General features: G+C 36.1%; 1 protein-coding gene across 3 annotated transcripts in view; it reads right to left on the bottom strand.

Annotated features, from left to right (window-relative positions):
• The window catches only part of Rab3 (RAS oncogene family member Rab3), a 356244-nt gene that overhangs the window by 293281 nt on the left and 43456 nt on the right, over nucleotides 1-19507 (bottom strand). Inside the window, exon 2 of one of the 3 annotated variants that reach the window (XM_081742738.1) lies at nucleotides 13726-13819. The exons of the other annotated variants lie outside the window; for them this stretch is intronic. Within the exon in view, the coding sequence (XP_081598864.1) occupies nucleotides 13726-13800 (75 nt within the window). The 5' untranslated portion in view covers nucleotides 13801-13819. The remainder of the gene's footprint in view (nucleotides 1-13725; nucleotides 13820-19507) is intronic. 3 annotated transcript variants of the gene reach the window in all.

The following is a 19507-nucleotide window of genomic DNA, read 5'->3' as shown; positions in this document are numbered from 1 at the left end:
ACACTGACCAAAGCTTAAAACCCACTTTATTTTAAATTATAATTAGTAACTGTTTCGGATATCTAGCATATCCTTCTTCAGACACTATCGAAATTAATGAAAATACAGACATATATATGTCTGTATTTTCATTAATTTCGATAGTGTCTGAAGAAGGATATGCTAGATATCCGAAACAGTTACTAATTATAATATAAAATAAAGTGGGTTTTAAGCTTTGGTCAGGTTCATTCATATACTAAAAATCAAGAAAATCCGTGCAGCAGTGTATCAGAAATTGGCCGCCAAACATCGTTACATTCATTTGTATTCTTTCCTGACAGCTTTCCTCCATCTATGTTAATATATATATGTCTGTCTGAGAAAAAAAAAAGGTCTGTTCGTCCGGAAAAGCAACAAATCTTAAGAACTGCTTGATAGATCCCCATCAATTTTGACCAGGATGTAGAGAGTCAGAAGTTAGGAAGCGAGTTCGTCGATAGAAGGATATTCTAAACGGAAGTAGTAGAAATCAACCACTTCCGGTTTTAAAAGTTGATCACTGTAACCGTCCTGACTGCCGTGTCGTCATAATATTTTTCTTTCACCTTGCTGAATCATATACAAGAAAGCTATATTATATCTTCAAAATTTTCGTAATTGACGATTTTTGAGGAAAATAATGGCACGTGTATGTCGTAAGTTAGCTTGATGCAAAAGGCATTGGCTTACACGTGAGGGGAGGCAGCATAAGTTCACTATAGAGAAAAAAACGATAATAAATATCTGCAACTGCTTTCCTACAATCGGTTAATCGTCACAAGAATACATCTCTATTAAAACTGGAAGTTACATAAATTCAGTATCAATTCTGGTTTCAATATTGATCTACGTGGAACAAACACGAGATAACGAGACGTATTTAAAAAATCGATTTAGCTTTGTAATATTCGACACTATTTTGCTCTTAATAATCTATTCAAACCGGAAGTTGCAGTAATCAAACACGTTGATCGCTATAGAGTAAAAACGGTAAGAGAGAAAAAAAAATCGCTTTTATGGAATCAATTACGCATCCCAGGAATATATTCCATCGCCACGCTAACCTTTGTACCACAATTGGAAGTGGTAGAAATCTACTACAAGTCCGGGTGGGGTTTCAATATTATCTGATAAAATATTAAGCCATACAAACCAAATTCCTTCACGTGGTCTATACATGACACTCCTATTTGTTGATAGTTTTATAAGCATCATAAATACCACACGCAAACATAGGCTGTTAAACATAAAGAAGCAAAAGGGCTGCACTAAATTCTTTATTCATCTACCAAGGTCCTAGAGCAGCGTTTCCCAACCTTTTTCAACTTGCGGCACACTACGGGTGTAACTTGAATTCTCGCGGCACACTCATTAAGATATTATTATTATTATTATTATTATTATTATTATTTGTAAACATAAAACACATTGGTAATTTCTTCTGTGATTACTGATATCTTTTTCACAGACAAGAAGGTTCGATCACTGGTTTCAATCCGTGGTAAATCATTATGCTTATTTTTCATTCTAATTTAAAAATAGAAAACAATTACAATGAAACATAAGACTCAGGTTTATAAAAATACACTTTCTCTTTCGAAAATTGTATCCAACCTTTCACTAAGAAGGAAGATTACTAAATAACGAACGAACAAACAAATCTCTTGTACTTTTAAAACACAAATGAGGGTAATTTGTATGCAGGTTTGCTTTCTCGAAATGATTGAATAATATTTTAAAATTTCAAGTTACGAAATAGTCTGCAACAATAAAGAAGCAACAATGGTGATAACAATTGTAACAAATATTTTTTTAACATTAAAAATGTACAGAATAGTAACACAGTATGGAAATTAAAATTGTAGATTCATAGTAGACGCTCAAAGTAATGTGAAACACAAATATACATTTTTCCTCACAAATATAATGTGAGACACAATGTCTTGCAATTTGATTGCAATAGAATTAATAATTATGTTTCGATTTCCTCGCGACACAGCAGCCGCCCATTCGCGGCACACCGGTTGGGAAACGCTGTCCTAGAGGAACGTCGGTAGTAATAATTGTAATAAACTGATCGTTAACAAATCTCCAAAGAAATTATATTTCAGATTCGGTGGATGTTATGACCGCGGGAAAAGGTTATCGTTCTTAACCATCCAGCTTTGTGAAAGAGCAGCACGATTGAGGATCACTCGCACACTGAGTATGCTACTCGTATGAACTTTCGATAACGCACTTCAATCTTGCAAGGAGAGGACATGAACGTGTCATCTGGACATCCGAATCAAACCTACACAGTAAAAAATGGTTGTGTTAATTCAACTCCATTTTAACACAGGCAAAGGTTCCAGCGTGACTACCACTATGCGGTGTTAGTTCAACACAGACCCCGCAGTGTTGGCGTTTAACACAGGGGGTGTGTTACATCTTTAACACACAACCGGTGTTGAGCGGTGTTAAATTCGGATCTGTTTTAGTATTTTCGGTGTTGATTCGACACCATTTCAGGGTCGGTAGTGTGGAGAAAAGTGTTGAGTGTTACTTACGGGGTGTTGCACCAACACAAAGAAAGTAACACAGAGTGTAGTGTGTTAATTATTTTGTATTAATATTATATCATGTCAAGTATCAATATAACACAGTCCCTGTGTCACTTCATCATTTTCTTCTTATTTCAACACACAATCTGTGTCATAATTCAAGGTCCAAGCCGTATAAGTAACGCCGTTTTGGTGTTAATTCAACTCTTCTTGTGTTAAAATTCAAAGTCAGACGACCAGATTAACGCCGTTTTTGGTGTTAGTTCGACTCCACTCTGTGTTACTACGATACCTGTTTCGGTGTTGAAATAACTCCGTGTGTGGTGTTGATGTAACCATTTTTCTGTGTTGAAAAACCATGTGATGTGCATGCTTACGCTTACCGAATACTCTAATTTTAAAATAAGAATAGTAAACTACAGAACACTTCATATAGAAAATCTTCATAAATACTTTTGTCGTCCTCCCCAACATTTCTTGATGGTGCGAAACACAATCTTCACGAACATCTTGTTCAAGAATGATAGGAAACTCCTACCTATATCCTTATAATATGTTTGCCTCTTAATCGTGATTCTACTTGTTTCCCGCCATTTTTGAAGCACAGTCCCCAGTGTTGGCTGGTAAGCTCTAGTGCAGTGTAGAAGTGACAGTATTACGATGTTTCTCGCTGTTGATATATTTCTTCAGAAACATTATGTAAAACAATTGAAAACACATCGCGCGGTTTACATGTTGAAATTTTGCGTATACCTGGATTTGTTTAAATATTTCTTTCTACTGTGTTTGTCTGTAGCTTCAATTCATAAGTCTTTATAATGAGAAGCCCAACATATTTGGCAATCACTCAGAAAACAACACCGAAGATTCTACACTTGTGTTAATTTAACACACAGGCTGTGTGTCATTTCAACTACCGGTATTTGACACACAACTCCAAATGGAGAGTGAGTTGTTCTAACCTCCGGTTTGTGTTAATTGTAACACAATCGTGTTAACACATAGGCATGTCGTTAAAATAACACAACGATTTTTTACAGTGTACTGCGTTTTGTCTTGGGAGTAATAATTAAAAGCTTGAATGCAGAGAATATATCTGTGTGTCTGTGTGTGTGTTCATTTATTATGTAGCTAAAATCCACTGGTGAAATACAATAAAATGTTCATATGAACATGTTGTTGTTTCAAAGTTACGAGATGCCGAAATCGTGAAAATTATAACCTTGAGGCTACCTAGCTCGAAAACTAGGAGAGATGTCAAACGCTTGTAAACAACTAGTAGATAAACTAATAAACTCTCGATTTAAATACCTATGTTTCAGAGTTGGGTTGTACCGACGCACATAATTTTAGAGAGGAAGGTGGAAGAGTGGAATCTATATACCACGGCTCCCTCCAGCTAATTCGTTGCGCCGATACGTCCCAACTCTGAAACATAGGTATTTAGATAAAGAGTGTAGTAGTTCCTCTAATATTCCTTTATCCACATTTGGTATCTCTCCTAGTTTTCGAGCTAGGCAGCCTCAAAGTTACAATTTTCTCGATTTCGGCATCTCGTAACTTTGAAACCACGCGTTTTTTGCTCTATGTTCATATGGACTTTTTTTTATTGTTTAGATGTGAAGATTTCACTAGTGGAGTTTGGCTACATAAAAAATGAATAATCTATATATATATATATATATATATATATATATATATATATATATATATATATATATATATATATATATATATATATATATATATATATATATATATAGATATAGATATAGATATATATATATATATATATATCGGGTGTTGCAAAACAAGTATTACAACTCTTGCGATGTGATTCCTGCCACTGAGACAAGAAAAAAGTTCCCTTGAACTTTCGGCTGTCGGACATACTTTCGGATTTACAAGGTGCCGAAAGCGTGGGAAAATGACTTTCGGACGCCAATACTTCGGAAACTATCCAACGTAAAGAGGGCGGGTAAAAAATTCACTGAAGAAGTCATACCTGCTGTATTGAATTTTGCATGTTTCACTATCCTACCACGCACGCGCAAGGGAACGTAGGGAGTCCCGGAAAATCTGCCAAATAAAAATAGGTACAAATGGATATGAATTGATAGGGTTTCTACCAGCTAACAATAATTCGTTTGTATTAAGTCGATATCTGGAATAAATACAAAATGGTTGACAACTCCATGTCTGTTGTGTGTGGTTGCATAATCGCCAGGTACGGATGCTGGCCAACAGTAACGTTCTGAGTATTAAGTGTAGTGATTTTGTACTCAAATGCTCTAGGAAGACATCTGGAGTGTCGATAGAGCACAACAGATGAAGCAGGGTGATTCACATGTGTGGAAACACTTAACGAAAAATGCCCAGAAATGAACTCATATTAAGTAAATGTGAATTCAAAGCGTCGGAAATGTAAGCAATAGCAACAAGAATATGAAAGCCATTGCCGATTCACCAATAATATTCCCTCAAACCGATGCAATATGATGTGCACTGTTGCATACCAATAAGGATGCAAAAACTGAGGCCAAGTTGAAATTGTGCAAGGGGACTCACAAAGAAACTGGGTAAACTAAATGAATGTCACTAGTGTGATCGCATGATCTGATTGATATTGAAATGTGACCAATATGTGTGTTGATATCAAAATGTAGCTAATGGACAAATGTCAACATGTCCCACTACTGCTGGGACATCGTCCCACGTGCGAGAACTAGGAAAATAACGTTGTACATTCTGCTATTACATCTTGTGCACTTTTTGGTAGAACGTTAACTAGAACACGATTGTATCAATGTCCCTCTTTGTTTGGGATATTGTGCCATAGTCGACACATATGAAAAGAAATCTCTTAATCCATGGTTCAAATTCTGATAGAGCGTGAAAATAACAATCTTGTATCATGTCCCACGTCTTCTGGGACATATGACGTACTCGAAAGATAGGAAAATACCCCCAGAAATTCGTATTTAACACACAGTGCACATGCAAAGACAAAGACGAAAATGAACCAATTTGGCACATGAAACACTACTGCTGGAACACCATATATACGGAAAATAAAACGACATGAAAAATAGGAAGAAACGTCTTAAAGCTCTTATTGTTTACAACTGTGCAGTACGAGTAACAAAATGAAACACACAAACATGTCGGGAGGCTGTACAAGAGCGCTTGCCAAACAAAGTGGGTATTCCTCAAAGAAATGAATACAGAGAAAGTGAGGATCCCTTGAGAATCAGGGCTAGAGCGCTCGCTTTCGCTCGCGTGGTCGCAGCTTCCAATTCTACTGGGAGCCCACGGCTTCAGATTCAAGACCCGAGTAGTTATTTTCTTATTTCTCGCACGTGGGACGGTGTTCCAGCAGTAGTGGGACATGTTGACTTTGTCCATTAGCTACATGTTGATATCAACACACATTGGCCACATTTCAATATCGATCATGCGATCCCACTAGTGACATTCATTTAATTTACCCAGTTTCTTTGTGAGTTCCCTTGCACAATTTCAACTTGGCCTCAGTTGTTGCATCCTTATTGGTATGCAACCGTGCACATCATATTGTATCGGTTTGAGGGAATATTATTGGTGAATCGCCAATGGCTTTTATGCTCTTAACGCTATTCCTTACATTTCCGACGTTTTGAACTCACGTTTACTTAATATGAGTTCATTTCTGGGCATTTTTCGTTAAGTGTTTCCACACATGTGAATCACCCTGCTTCATCTGTTGTGCTCTACCGACACTCCAGAAGTCTTTCTAGAGTATTTGAGTACAAATTCGCTACACTTAATACTCAGAAAGTTACTGTTGGCCAGCATCCGTACCTGGCGATTATGCAACCACACACAACAGGCATGGAGTTGTCAACCATTTTGTATTTATTCCAGATATCGACTTAATACAAACGAATTATTGTTAGCTGGTAGAAACCCTATCAATTCATATCCATTTGGACCAATTTTTATTTGGCAGATTATCCGGGACTTCCTACGTTCCTTTGGGGAATCCCTTGCGCGTGCATGGTAGGATAGTGAAACATGCAAAATTCAATACAGCAGGTATGACTTCTTCAGTGAATTTTTTACCCGCCCTCTTTATGTTGGATAGTTTCCAAACTATTGGCGTCCGAAAGTCATTTTCCCACGCTTTCGGCACCTTGTAGATCCGAAACTATGTCCGATAGCCGGGAGTTCAAGAGAACTTTTTTTCTTGTCTCAGTGGCAGGAGTCACCTCCCAAGAGTTGTAACACTTATTTTGGAACACCCGATATATATAAGTACTAATTTCATCTTAATAGATGGCGCGGATATCGCACAATATCAATTTTTAGATTTACGAAAATTTTATTTTCTCGGATTTTCTCGAAAACTACGCATGCATATACCCATGGGTTAGTTGAATGACATCTATTTACTAGTAAAAGTCTTATAGGCCTATTTAGACTTATTTTCTTTCCTTAAACGTTAATGTTGATTTTGTCTTTTTTTTTTTTTTTTTTTTTGTAGGCGTAGGCATGAGTGCAAAAATCATTGCCTGAAGAAGAAGATACCAAGTTTACATTGCCTACGTTGCTGAGAAATCTATTAACTCGCAGCAATAGCTTACATATATAGGATAATCTGTTAATCAACATTTAATATAATTAGCTTATCATATCTATCAGGATAAATAACAGCAAATTACATTAGCAACGCTCGCTCTCCCAGGGACAATAACGTTCAGTTCAACTGGCAAGAGAGCTGCACCTGCCATCTATGAGTGATTGTGTAAACACCGACAGCGTTTTATAAAGTCTCACCATCAGTGGTAGTTTTTTTTTTTTAAAGCTTTTTTTTGTCTTTTACTGACAGTTTTGAATTGTGAAAATAAAAACAGTAGGCAACTTTATACCTTAGAAGTACTAGAAATAAACACAGTGCTACGGTTAAGTTATAGAGCTTCGCTACAAATTTAAGTTTCGTCCACATTCCTTTGGTTAATTTGTAATCGATAATTCAGGTAAAGTTATCCTACTGAAGATAGCAAGCACGTTTAAGAAATGCACCAGTTCAATTTATCTCATGTGTGATGTTAAAACAAGGATAACACATATATTTGACCATAACGCAGGAAATGAGGAAGATGGGAAATTTTAAATTATTATGATCTACTACAGACAACTTCATTCTCGCTTAGTTTGGACCTGACAAGGAAATGATTTTCTGCGCAGTGTTATACTCCATTACGCTATGACAAACTGTAATCTAAAGAAGCATAATCTGTTTCACGTTTACCAAGTAAATCTAATTTGTTCTATGTTTAAAGAAGGATTTTGACGAACATTCCATTGTTCACTTGTGCCAAACAATACAATCAATTTTTTTGACGCAGAATTTACTTCAAAGTATGACAGTCGTTGGTATGGTAATTGAACAAATGTGCATGTGTATCAAGAAATATACCATTAATAATTCGATGTTCGTTTAGCTGAAAACAACTGCTTGCCATTTGAACACTAATTTCTTTGTCTAATACTAGCTGATTACCCGGTGTTGCCCGAGTATAAACTTTTCCGTAGACAGGAAAACGAATTAATTCTATGTATAAGATCGAATTTTATTTTGGGGAATTTAAAAGTGTAAGTACAGTATACAAATTATAAAATAAAATTTTCTAAAAATTCACTATAATATTAATTTAACTCAAAACTTGATTATAAACAACAGTTTTAGGGGCACCTTCAGAAGCAAGATCAAATAAATTCTTGAGTGAATCCACTTTTGAGCAAACAAACATGGTGATCTTAAATCTACTGTCCAATATTTAATAAACTACCTCGACCAAATTTTAGAGCTCTCCAGGGGTGTATCCACAGGGAGGGTTCACCGAGTCCGGATACCCCCAAAACTTCCTCACTCATACTTTCTCAATAGAACTATACTTGTTTACCAGAGTATGATTAATGAGGCATGAAAATATGATCTTATACTTCATCTGTACTCTTCTTCTTATAAAAACAATATAGCTTTACTCTTTGTCTCTGAAAATATAGGTGGAAGTATTTTTACAATTACTTATCGTCTTCTCGGGTGTGGAATAATATGCATTCAATACTACATAGATGTATTGGCTTATGGTGTTGGACCCCCCCCCCCCATGATACGGTTATTTATAGTTAGAACCTAAGAAGGACTACAGGAGATGATTGACAAAATAGTTGACACTGAGAAAAAAAAAATATGGAATGGAAATCAACATCAAAAAGTCGAAAGTCATGAGAATATCCCGTGGAAACGCGCACTTACGGGTCAGAGTAGAAGAAACAGAACTTGAAGGAGTCGATAAATTCAAGTATCTGAGAAGTATTTTGACAAGAGACGCCTACTGCACCAAAGAGATCAGGTCAAGAATTGCCATAGCCACAGGAGCATTCAACAGGTAAAGTTCACTCTTAGCTAGCAGGGTTAATATTGGACTTAGGAAGAACCTGGTCAAGTTCTATATATGGAGCATTGGACTGTATGGTTTAGAGACTTGGACATTTGACGTAAGTTAGAGAAGAAATGTTTAGAGAGCTTTGAAATGTGGTGTTGGAGGAAACTGGAGAAGATAAAATGGACAGAGAGAGCAACAAACAAAGATATTTTAAAGAAACATTTGCAGGCCTAAATGTAAAATTGAAAAAAAAAAAAAAACTTATTAGTTCGAGGACCTGCCGAAAGGCAGAATACTTAAAACAACAACAACAATAATAATATAACTTATCTAAAATATCATTAGAGGGCACAGTGGCTTAGAGGTAAAACAATCACTTCTAGTGTGATGAGTACCTGGTTCGATCCTACGTCATGTAAGGTTGTAGTGGACAAGATTGTATACGTATGATCACTCTAGGTTCCCTTACTTCGTCTTATATTCTCGTTCACCATTTCTTCAACAATCATTCGCACTATTATCCATCTCCTTTAGCCTAAGAGGTATAATGCCGAATGTTGAACTACAGATTTCATTTCATTTCACTAATGTGTCGAAAGAGTTAACATGAGAGACTATATTGAAATCTTTTCAGATTCTGTACGAAAGCACTCAGATTCATTTTATCCGTCACTAAAGTTGTTTGATTCGTTTGATCCCCTTTCCTCTTTATGTCAAATATCAAAGATTTTGTCTAACTGAAACGTGTTATCAGTAGTGCAAATTGGGAAGGAGGCACACATGAAATAAAATAATTATCATTATATCATAAGACTAAGATGCTGAGGTAATTAATGCAAAACATTTAGTCGATTGCTATAAATATGTGTTTTACGTTAAGAGTACGTAGGGAGAAAATGTACTGTACTTTTGGAGTAGAAATGAGTGTATGTGGTTCAACTATACCATCATCATGATCATCATCATCATAATCATATATTCTGCGATTATTGGCAGATCACTTGCTGCAGATGATGCGCTTTCTTACTCCACGGTCTTCACGTATGATTTTCTATTTAGATACCTTCCATCAAGTGTAGCCACTTTCGTCCCTCTTCCTCTTTCCTGCTGCCATTCTTTCTAGCGTCTCTCAAGATACAGTTCCTTCTCAGCCAATGTCCCAACCAGCTCTTTTCAATCACATCTAAAATCATTTTTTTGCTCCCAATTTCTAACAACCTCTCATTCGTTTCTCGCACGCCTCAGCTACTTATCTCCATTCTTCTCCAACCCACATTTTGAAAACTTCCAGTCTTTTTTCATCACTGTTTCTTAATGTCCGTATTTCTGACCCACACGGTTCAATACTCCACACGAAGCACTTTATAAGTCTTTTCCTCAAATCTTTATTCAAGAACCTACAGAGTAATAGACTTTTCTTCCTTCTAAATGTTTGTTTTGGCATTCCTATCTTCGATTTATTTTACGTTTGCACTTTATGTCATCAATCGTTTAAGTATAAATAATCGTTATTGGGTCTTTTAAGCTATGTTTGCAACATAGTTTGCAAGTTTGTAATAATAATATCATAGGTGTACCTACGGAGTGTCCCTAATTACACTCTAATAAAATGGTTTGACTATTTTTTATTTGTCATGCTGTCTAAAATGTTGTTATCTGCTGTGCTTCAATTCACTGAAATAACGTTTTATCTTATTTTTAGTACACTTAAAATCCTATAAAATGAGCACGTGAGAATGTTATAATGAAAGAGTGGGTTTTAATTACCTTTGAGCACACCTGTATGAAAAGTTCTGCTTTAGTTACCCCTGTGCACAATGCACCTCATATGAAAAGTTTTGGCAACGTTTATAAAACATTTATATGGAGGTGTTTCACCGTTGTATCTAAACTGTGATATGTACTACATGTCTGATGAGTTACTTACTACATTTGTTTCCTAGAGTTGTTCTGTTGTGTTTATGGGGTGTTATTGGTTGATGGGGGCGTTGAGGGAGAAGCATTAAATATTATCCATCTAGATGCTTTAATGATTGAGCTCATGTTAAATAGATTTATATATTCAATACGAAAGAACTTAAAACATGACTGTACCCACACAAATTCGATAACCAATATAATCAATGAGCAATAACCTCATCTCTTGTAATGCCATTAGCTTCGTAACGAGCAAACTCAGTCACGCTGCGGCACCAACATTCATTACATTATAGATCTTTAAATTTTTCTCTCGTGGGCAGTCTTCTTTCCCCGCATACCACATATCAACCTCAACTTTTCTTTAATATGTCGTCCTGAACCCGGATTCCTGTAGCCCGTGCCTAAATACGGCAATGTGTTAAACGTTCCTACAAGTATGTTAATAAGCAATGAGTTGGTAGTTAGTGATGTTAGTAGTAGAATAAAAATTGTTCCATTTTTGTTGTAGATAAAATGTTTCCAAGTAAAATTATGTTTGAAATAGACCCAGTGACATAACTAAGGGGCGCAAACAGGACTTGTGGCCCGGGCGCCGGATTGGGGGAGCAAAACTGGGCAAATATTTATTTTCACTATAAAGCAAGAACAGGAGTTTTAGCAAACTAAAGATCATAAAAAGTTACCTCAGAAACTTAAGAGAACAACAAAGACTCACCAGCCTTAGGATCATATTCATAGAGCATAAGTTAGCTTCAAAGCTATCTTTTGAGGACATAGTAAAACCCTTTGCGACAAAAGAACCCGCAAAGTTAAATTTTAGTTCAGCTTTTTGTGTTTTCATTTAACTTACATCGATTTAAGAGATTTGCTAAATGTCCGAGTATAATACTCGAGAAAACAGCTTGGATGTTTGTCATAATTAAATATTCTATTCTAAAGCAAGAGCCTGTTGATTCACTCTACACATATGTACATCCCGATATAATGCCAAAAACATTGTGGTTAGCAGTTATGATGATAAGACTACAAGATTATTTTAAGCATGCTACTCTTAGATCATTTAACAATCAAATACTAATTAGTTTTTGGTGGTTTATCTTGCAATTTTGAAATCAAGCTTTACCACTTGAAGAAAAAGTCCAATAGCAGAATTAATGTGTGATGCCAATATCAGATGTAGTCGGGGAGAGTTTTGGTTTCGTTGATCAGAGGGAGCAGCTAAGGCGAGTTCTTGGTCTGGGCGACAACTTGTATAGTTGTGTCGCTGAATAGACTTACAAAGTTCGGGTTTGTTACAGCTTCTGATATATATACAGATTCTCAGCCAATGTCCCAACCACTGGCAACGTAATGCCTGCAGTTTTGTAGTTCATTGAGGATATCACTTTTAAACAATGGCCCAAGCCCATAAGCAATGGTATAACCTAACTTCGTACATTGTAATTGCATCCGACTACAAATTTCGCTATCAGGGAACATAAGCTTGAAATTTGGTGCGAATCGGGAAGCAAATTGGAATGACAATCTTCCATTACAGCCTGCAAACACAACGGAACTTCAGCTTTAGTAACGGACTCGGACACACTAAAAGACTTCACGACATCAGCCTTTGGTTTATTTGTGATTAATTCTTCGGAAGATACTACTGTCTTCATTCTTACGGCCACATTTTCACTGATACACCAAGATCCTGGATTTTTAACAGCAGTACTAACCACTTCGATCTTTTGACAAAAACTTGAAATTGGCTGATTTACCAACGAGTTCTTAGCAGGTGCCCTGTGTTTCTTATGTTGACAACCAGTTTTTCTTCTTCTTTTCAATATATTACATCACACCAACACTCATTTTCTCATTCATGCAACGTTCAGGTCGTAGATTTATCACATAGTCAAACGTTCTCAGTATTTGTTTATTCTCGTAAATGACAACTGTTCTGATCGCTTTTTATAGAAGCTTATTATCTACGCTCAGGTCTAATCAGACATAGATTGATAATAACTATTTACAAAAATAATCGTAACTGTCTTTTTTAGTAAGAAAATGCGAGACTGATTGCATGGTTGCAAATTACATATCCAACAAGCACAAACTGAATTTCCAATATTAAATAACTTTAAAATTCCACGTTGTTCATTATTTCCATTTGCAGCAATGTAAATAAAATACACAGATCATTAACAAAGAATTCCCATATCAACAAACTCAAGGTTACTTCTTTCTTGTTTCTCTACATTCTTATAGATCGTCCAAGAAGTAATAGTGTGCGTCTAATTTTCGCTCGCCAGTATTGATATGATTGTTCTTGAATATGCTAAAAGTATTCATATGGTAAAAGAATTCCTATAGTTCCCATCATTTTCATTGGATGTAAATTGAAAACAAAAATCAAAATTATACTTATCAAAAATCAACTTATTACTAATTATAAAATAATATAACAATATTAACTGTGCAATAAAAAATACAGTTTCAACATTTACAAAACAGTAACAAAAATAATTAATCAAAAATATGTATAAAATTGTAATATGAATAAAAACAAAAGCGTAGAGAGAAGGATACGAAGAGAGAAACTACCTGTTAGTAGTAAATGGAAGAAAACGTTAATAATGAGCTTACAAAGAGCACAAATTCAGAGTTCCTAGTACACAAGAGAAGAACAACAGGCCTTAACATTTGTAGAGAGAAGAAAAGACGTATTATAAAGGAAGAAGACCAAAAAACAAACATGAACAATGTATAAAGGAAGTCTGAAGAAGAAGAGAATTTAAGCGAAACTGGAACATGACACTAAGCGCATGAGCTACCGTCTGAAATGGTGGATGCGGGTAGTATTGCTGCCTCTGAACTGTGTCCGCCTGTACTCCTCGGGTGTAATTCATCCTGTCTTACAGTTTGTGCCTGGAAAATGAAGAGCGTCGAATGTTAGACAGTTTGTATAGGTTTCTGTATAGAGTATAGAGTAGGTATATCCGGGCCAAAAATCAGTTTCTAACAAAATGAATATCGGATAATATAGGGATGACGCATATCTAAACAATCATCGATTAATGGATAGCTGATAATCTATATTGGAATATATATCCTCCTAGTATTAGTTATTTGAGCATCGGATATTTAAAATGAAAATGAAATCTTTAAGTTTTACGTCCCACGCTTATGTCGATTAGGCTAAAAGAGACGGTGAAGATGAGAAATGAATGAAACGGTGGAATGAAGAAAGTGGGAGGAAACGGGAGAACCCCGAAAAAAACCACGAGCACGGTGTTTGTCCACCACAAAGTCCACACGGCGCGAGCTGGGATCAAACCAGGGGCTCCACGCACCGGAGGTGAACGCTCTACCACTGAGCCACCGCGCCCCCCATTCGGATATTTGTTGAATAGGCTTGAATTTAATGGATACACATACGTTGACGTCCCACTCAATAGATTTTGTGAGATATACACGACCTACTTCCTGCCGAAGTGCTTGATTGTTTTTCTATTTAATTTCTGCTAGAATACGTGTGCATTTGCTAATCCAATATCCTCTGACTGCTGTTGTAGTGTAAATGACATTGGTTGAAAAGATGACATTGGTTGAAACTAACCAATCACATTAGGTCACTGCTGTACGTTTGGCAGTTTCAACGTATAGTTGCTTAAGGCTGCAGACTACTGAATATTTTTGAAAAACTAATAATTTTTCTTTTGCCCGTTTCTCGTAAGTGGAAAGAGGTAATAAAATGTAACTTACCACAATAATAGATAATGTTATTCTACACCTGAAAATACAAATCGGAAGAATTTTCAGTGTTGCCATCCATAGAAATTACAGTGTGACCAGAATTTGAATTACTCAAAAATCTAGGTAAAGGCAGCGACTAGAAAAGTGAATTCAACGGTAATTGATGACTTATCATGCTGTCTATCCTTCTTGTTTACTACTTTTTAAATAATGTTTCTATTTATTTTGTAATGACTTATTTATTTTGTAAGAATTTATGTAAGGTTTATAAAATAAATAGAAATATTATTTAAAAAGTAGTAAACAAGAAGGATAGACAGCATGATAGGTCATCAATTACCGTTGAGTTTATTTTTCTAGTCGCTGCCTTTACCTAGATTTTTGAGTAATTCAAATTCTGGTCACACTGTTATTTCTATGGATGGCAACACTGAAAATTCTTTCGATCCGTATTTTCGAGTGTAAAATAGCATTATCTATTATTGTGGTAAGTTACATTTTATTACCTCTTTCCACTTACGAAAAACGGGCAAAAGAAAAATTATTAGTTTTTCAAAAATATTCAGTAGTCTGCCCCCTTAAAGCAACTAGTGAATGAGGTGAGCTATAAAGGTAATCAAGGAAGTTCTGTCGCTTTTGATGGAGGTCTGTGTTCAATTGCCCCTCACACCGTAGTAGAATGGGAATAAGGCGAATATCAGTTGTTGGTGTGGGTATGTCCAACATACTAGCTGGTTGTGGCAGTTCAGTAACAACGTGAACTTGCGTAGAGCCTCATAAGGGAGTGAATGCTGTACGAGTTCAAACTGAGGTGAAACGCCGCTGCAGCTTAGCGGAAGATATGCCAGACCTTTGGTGAAGGTGTCGTGACTATGCTGACAGTGCAGCGGTCGTTTAACATGTTTAAAGACGGTGACGAAACACTCGAAAACGCACCACGTGCCGGAAAACCAACGCACGTACAAAATGAAGATCTTCAGACAGCAATTGAGGCAAACAGTGGCCAGACATGTGAGGAACTGGGACTACAGTTCAGTGTGAGTGAACTGGGACTACAGTTCGGCAGCACCTTCATCAACTTGGGAAGCACTACAAGTTGGGTCGATGAGTACCACATGATTTGACTCCGGGCCAGAACGCAACACGAGCAGACACCTGTGTTTCTTTGCTGTCTCGTCTGAGGAAGAAACCATTTCTGGACATGGTGTTGATGACATGTGATGACAAGTGGGTCCTGTACGAAGCTCCACGGCGCCGTCATCATTGGTTAGCATCCCATGAACCCGTTCCAAAACAGGCGAATTCAACACTGCGCTAGAAGAAGGTCCTCCTGTGTGTTTGGTTGACTGCTCACATCATCGTGCACCGTGCATCGGAACTGCTACCAGCTGGTCAAAGCATCAATGCAACTGTGTACTGTCAGCACTTGAGTCGTGTTCAAGAAAAACTCAAAACTCTGGAGCCGGCACTTTTGAATCTCAAAGGGGTCCTCCTGTTACAGGACAACGCTAAGCCCCACGTGACTATTATGATCCGAGACATCATTCTATGCCTTGGATAGGAAACACTATTGCATCCGCCACACTCCCCGGACATTGCACCTCCGATTATCACCTGTTGCGTTCCCTGGACAATCACCGTAGAGGACACCAGTTCAAATCCGTAGTAGAGGTGCAAAATTCACTTGACAGTTTCTTCGCTTTACGACCCACTAAGTTTTACCGCAATGGAATCCATGGCCTTCCAGAACATTGGCAGAAGGTCGTCGATGCTGATGGGGACTATTTTGATCTTCCAGGTATGTCTTTGGTGACATATCGATGTTCGAAGGTGGTGGGTGAAAAAGCGACAGAATTTTCTTGGTTACCTTTATATCAACCAATAATTTAATAAAAACCTACTTGGCGAATACATGTAGCAGACAGTTTCATGTTTTACGTGGTAAGTGGATCAAGTTAATGCAAGTATAGCAAATTGTAGTTAGATATAGTTTTCAATGTTCCAAAAGAATATAGTAGACTACTGATTTATACTATGCAAATGTATACTCAGGACTGATAATATCTAGATGTCATTATCCATCTTAGTTTGTATTATCTATCAACCGAACATGACCTGATTTCCCGCTATCTGATATTCATTATTTATGTACAAATATTATTTGACATCCATTATCCAATAATGGTTATCCAATTATGCGTAATTAGATATTCGTTATCGGGAAGTATTCTCACAGTTCGCACATGGAGTGTGATAAATTATTATTCTGATATTTTGGCCATGCTTAGTTTGTATGGCTATAAAGTTCCAGAATAATAACTTGGAGGTTCCAGTGAAACTTCTCCTGATATGGTCGAAACTTCTGAATGTTATTCCTTTTTAATAAATGAAACGAACAGCTTAACCAAAACATATCATCAAGAATATTCTTGGAGCAACTATTCGAAGGAGATTAACTCTATGTACAGGGTATTTTTTCTGGTCGAAACGGAATATTATCTATTAGATATTTGAATATTTGCACTTCTTTATATGCTATCCTCACAGCGCCAATCACATAATCTTGTAAGTAGTGCAAGATATTAGGACTTTAACAGAGAATCGAACTGTTAGTTATTAGTTTCTAATTTGCTTATAATCTTACAGAATCTTATGTTTGAAGAGACACAGTGTAACGACTAAAATGGACATTTATTATTAGAATTCTAACTTCTAAATGTCAACTCTTTTTTACGTGGTAGTGGCCTCTCACTCTCATATGCTTTTGTTATTACTACGTCCTAGTGACTTTTGCATTGAAATATTTGAAATGGCATAACTTCTAACTTATTTAACATATTAGGGTCGGAGTTTTTTCATCTTAAAGAGGATACTTTCACAACATAACATACATACTTTCATAACATACATTTCTGCCTACAGGTCAAGCAGTGATTTAAACCTTCGCATTACTGAAGGGTTAAAGAATTGTAATTTAACTGTTATTGTGAACATAATGGTTGTAAATACCGAAATGCTCTTCAAATATGAAAAATGTAGGATTAGAAACATCTGAAAAGGTAATAATAGTTAGTAAAACTCTTGCATTTTAGTGACTTCATGATTGATGTTTAGAGTTGACATTCAGTAGAACCTTGCAACACTACACTCAAGTGGCGAGAATTAAAATTTTTGATGTTGAAGTAGGCGTATGAACAAATAATGATATATCTATATAAGCTAAATTAATTTTATATTAAATTTTGGAACGTGTTTCGTGAGCATTTTACTTTGCTAAATTATATTACATTTGATTGGGATTCACCGTACTTCTCGTCACTGAATTCTATTATTATTATTATTATTATTATTATTATTATTATTATTATTATTATTATTATTATTATTATTATTATTATTATTATTATTATTATTATTATTATTATTATTATTATACGGTTAGCCAATCGAGACGTAAGAAACAATTCCCAGATACCCCAAAATGTCTACTATGTCATTCCTTCTTACAGCTTTCATTTACTTTGTCTTGTACGGTTAACAAACATTTTTTGTCGTAATGCAAACTTTTTTTTTTGACCCTAAGACAAGTTTAAGAACTCAGTTATTTCATTATGAAAGATAAGTTGCTGAGTTCTTGTTTTGACTTGTTTATTAATTGGACTAATTAGCATACAGTGACACGGTGAACTGACTAAAGTTGTCAATTCAAAGGAGAGTTGCAACCAACCAGAATTTGTTGAGATTTTCCTTCATTTAATGTTCGGATACTAAATATAGAGACAAGATGCGTTTAAAAAAATGGTAATGAGTACAAGGCATAAACTATAGCTTAGCGTTGATTCTAGGTTGCAAGATTCTGCAGAGAAAGGAAGGATTCCTTTTAACGATATGTGATATTCAATACTTGATGAATGTGATGTTCAATATTTAACGTGCCAGAAAAATGTAAAACTTACAGCAAAATTATAACATCTGGTAGACCAAGTGGATTTAGCATTTCATAAGATTCTAGTAAGAACATTAAAACACAGGTTCACTGACGGAGTTTTCGGCTACAGCCTCAGATCATGAACTTCGGGCGAATAATGAAGTAGATTTTTGTATAAGTTCTTTCGTTTTTTTGCGTAAGTGAGGAGAAATTTCAGATTCACTTTTTATGTTGTCAACAGCAGATCAACTGGTAAGTTTCGTTGAGTCAGTGTTAGTTTCCAAGTTAGTCGTCACACCGCTACCGACAGGAAGTTACAAGTTGTGAATGTGCTACGTGTACCATTGTATTCGATGTTACAAAAATTAGAAACTAAAAAAATATTATTTTAGTCACAAAGTTACCAAAATGCAGTATTTAGCTAGCTTATGAATAGTAGGGTGCATTGTGATAGAGCACTCATCTTTGGTGCGAGGGGTCTTTGGTTTAATCCCAGGGTATGAGTTTAAGGTGAACAATACCGTGTTCATGGGTTTTCTCGAGGTATTCCTATTTTCTCCTACATTTACATTCTACCAACTCTATCATAATCATTCACATTTATTAATCATCCGTTTCTTTTATTCAAAGCGAGGGTCAGTGGCGTATTTAGGGGGGTGGCTTCCGGGCTTAAGCCCCCCCCCCGAAATCTTACTTAGTATAGTAAAGTAAATGAAATATCTTGTAGAATTTTTACATTTCCAGGCAAAGCCCCCCCGAAAGTTAGCAAAGCCCCTCCCGAAACAAAATCGTAAATCTGGCGAGGGTATATCTTGCATTTTCATTTCTTTTCAAGAAAAGTAATTGAACTTTTATATGTTAATCCCGAAATTTTATTTTTAGGTCAATTGGTAATTATAACTCAGATTATTCTAGTACACAACCAAAGATCG

Source organism: Thermobia domestica, chromosome 16 (genome assembly GCF_964235325.1).
Source record: "Thermobia domestica chromosome 16, izTheDome1.hap1.1, whole genome shotgun sequence".
Taxonomy (NCBI): domain Eukaryota; kingdom Metazoa; phylum Arthropoda; class Insecta; order Zygentoma; family Lepismatidae; genus Thermobia; species Thermobia domestica.
The sequence above is the reverse complement of the archived record's forward strand: the minus strand, read 5'-3'. Positions and strand labels throughout refer to the sequence as shown.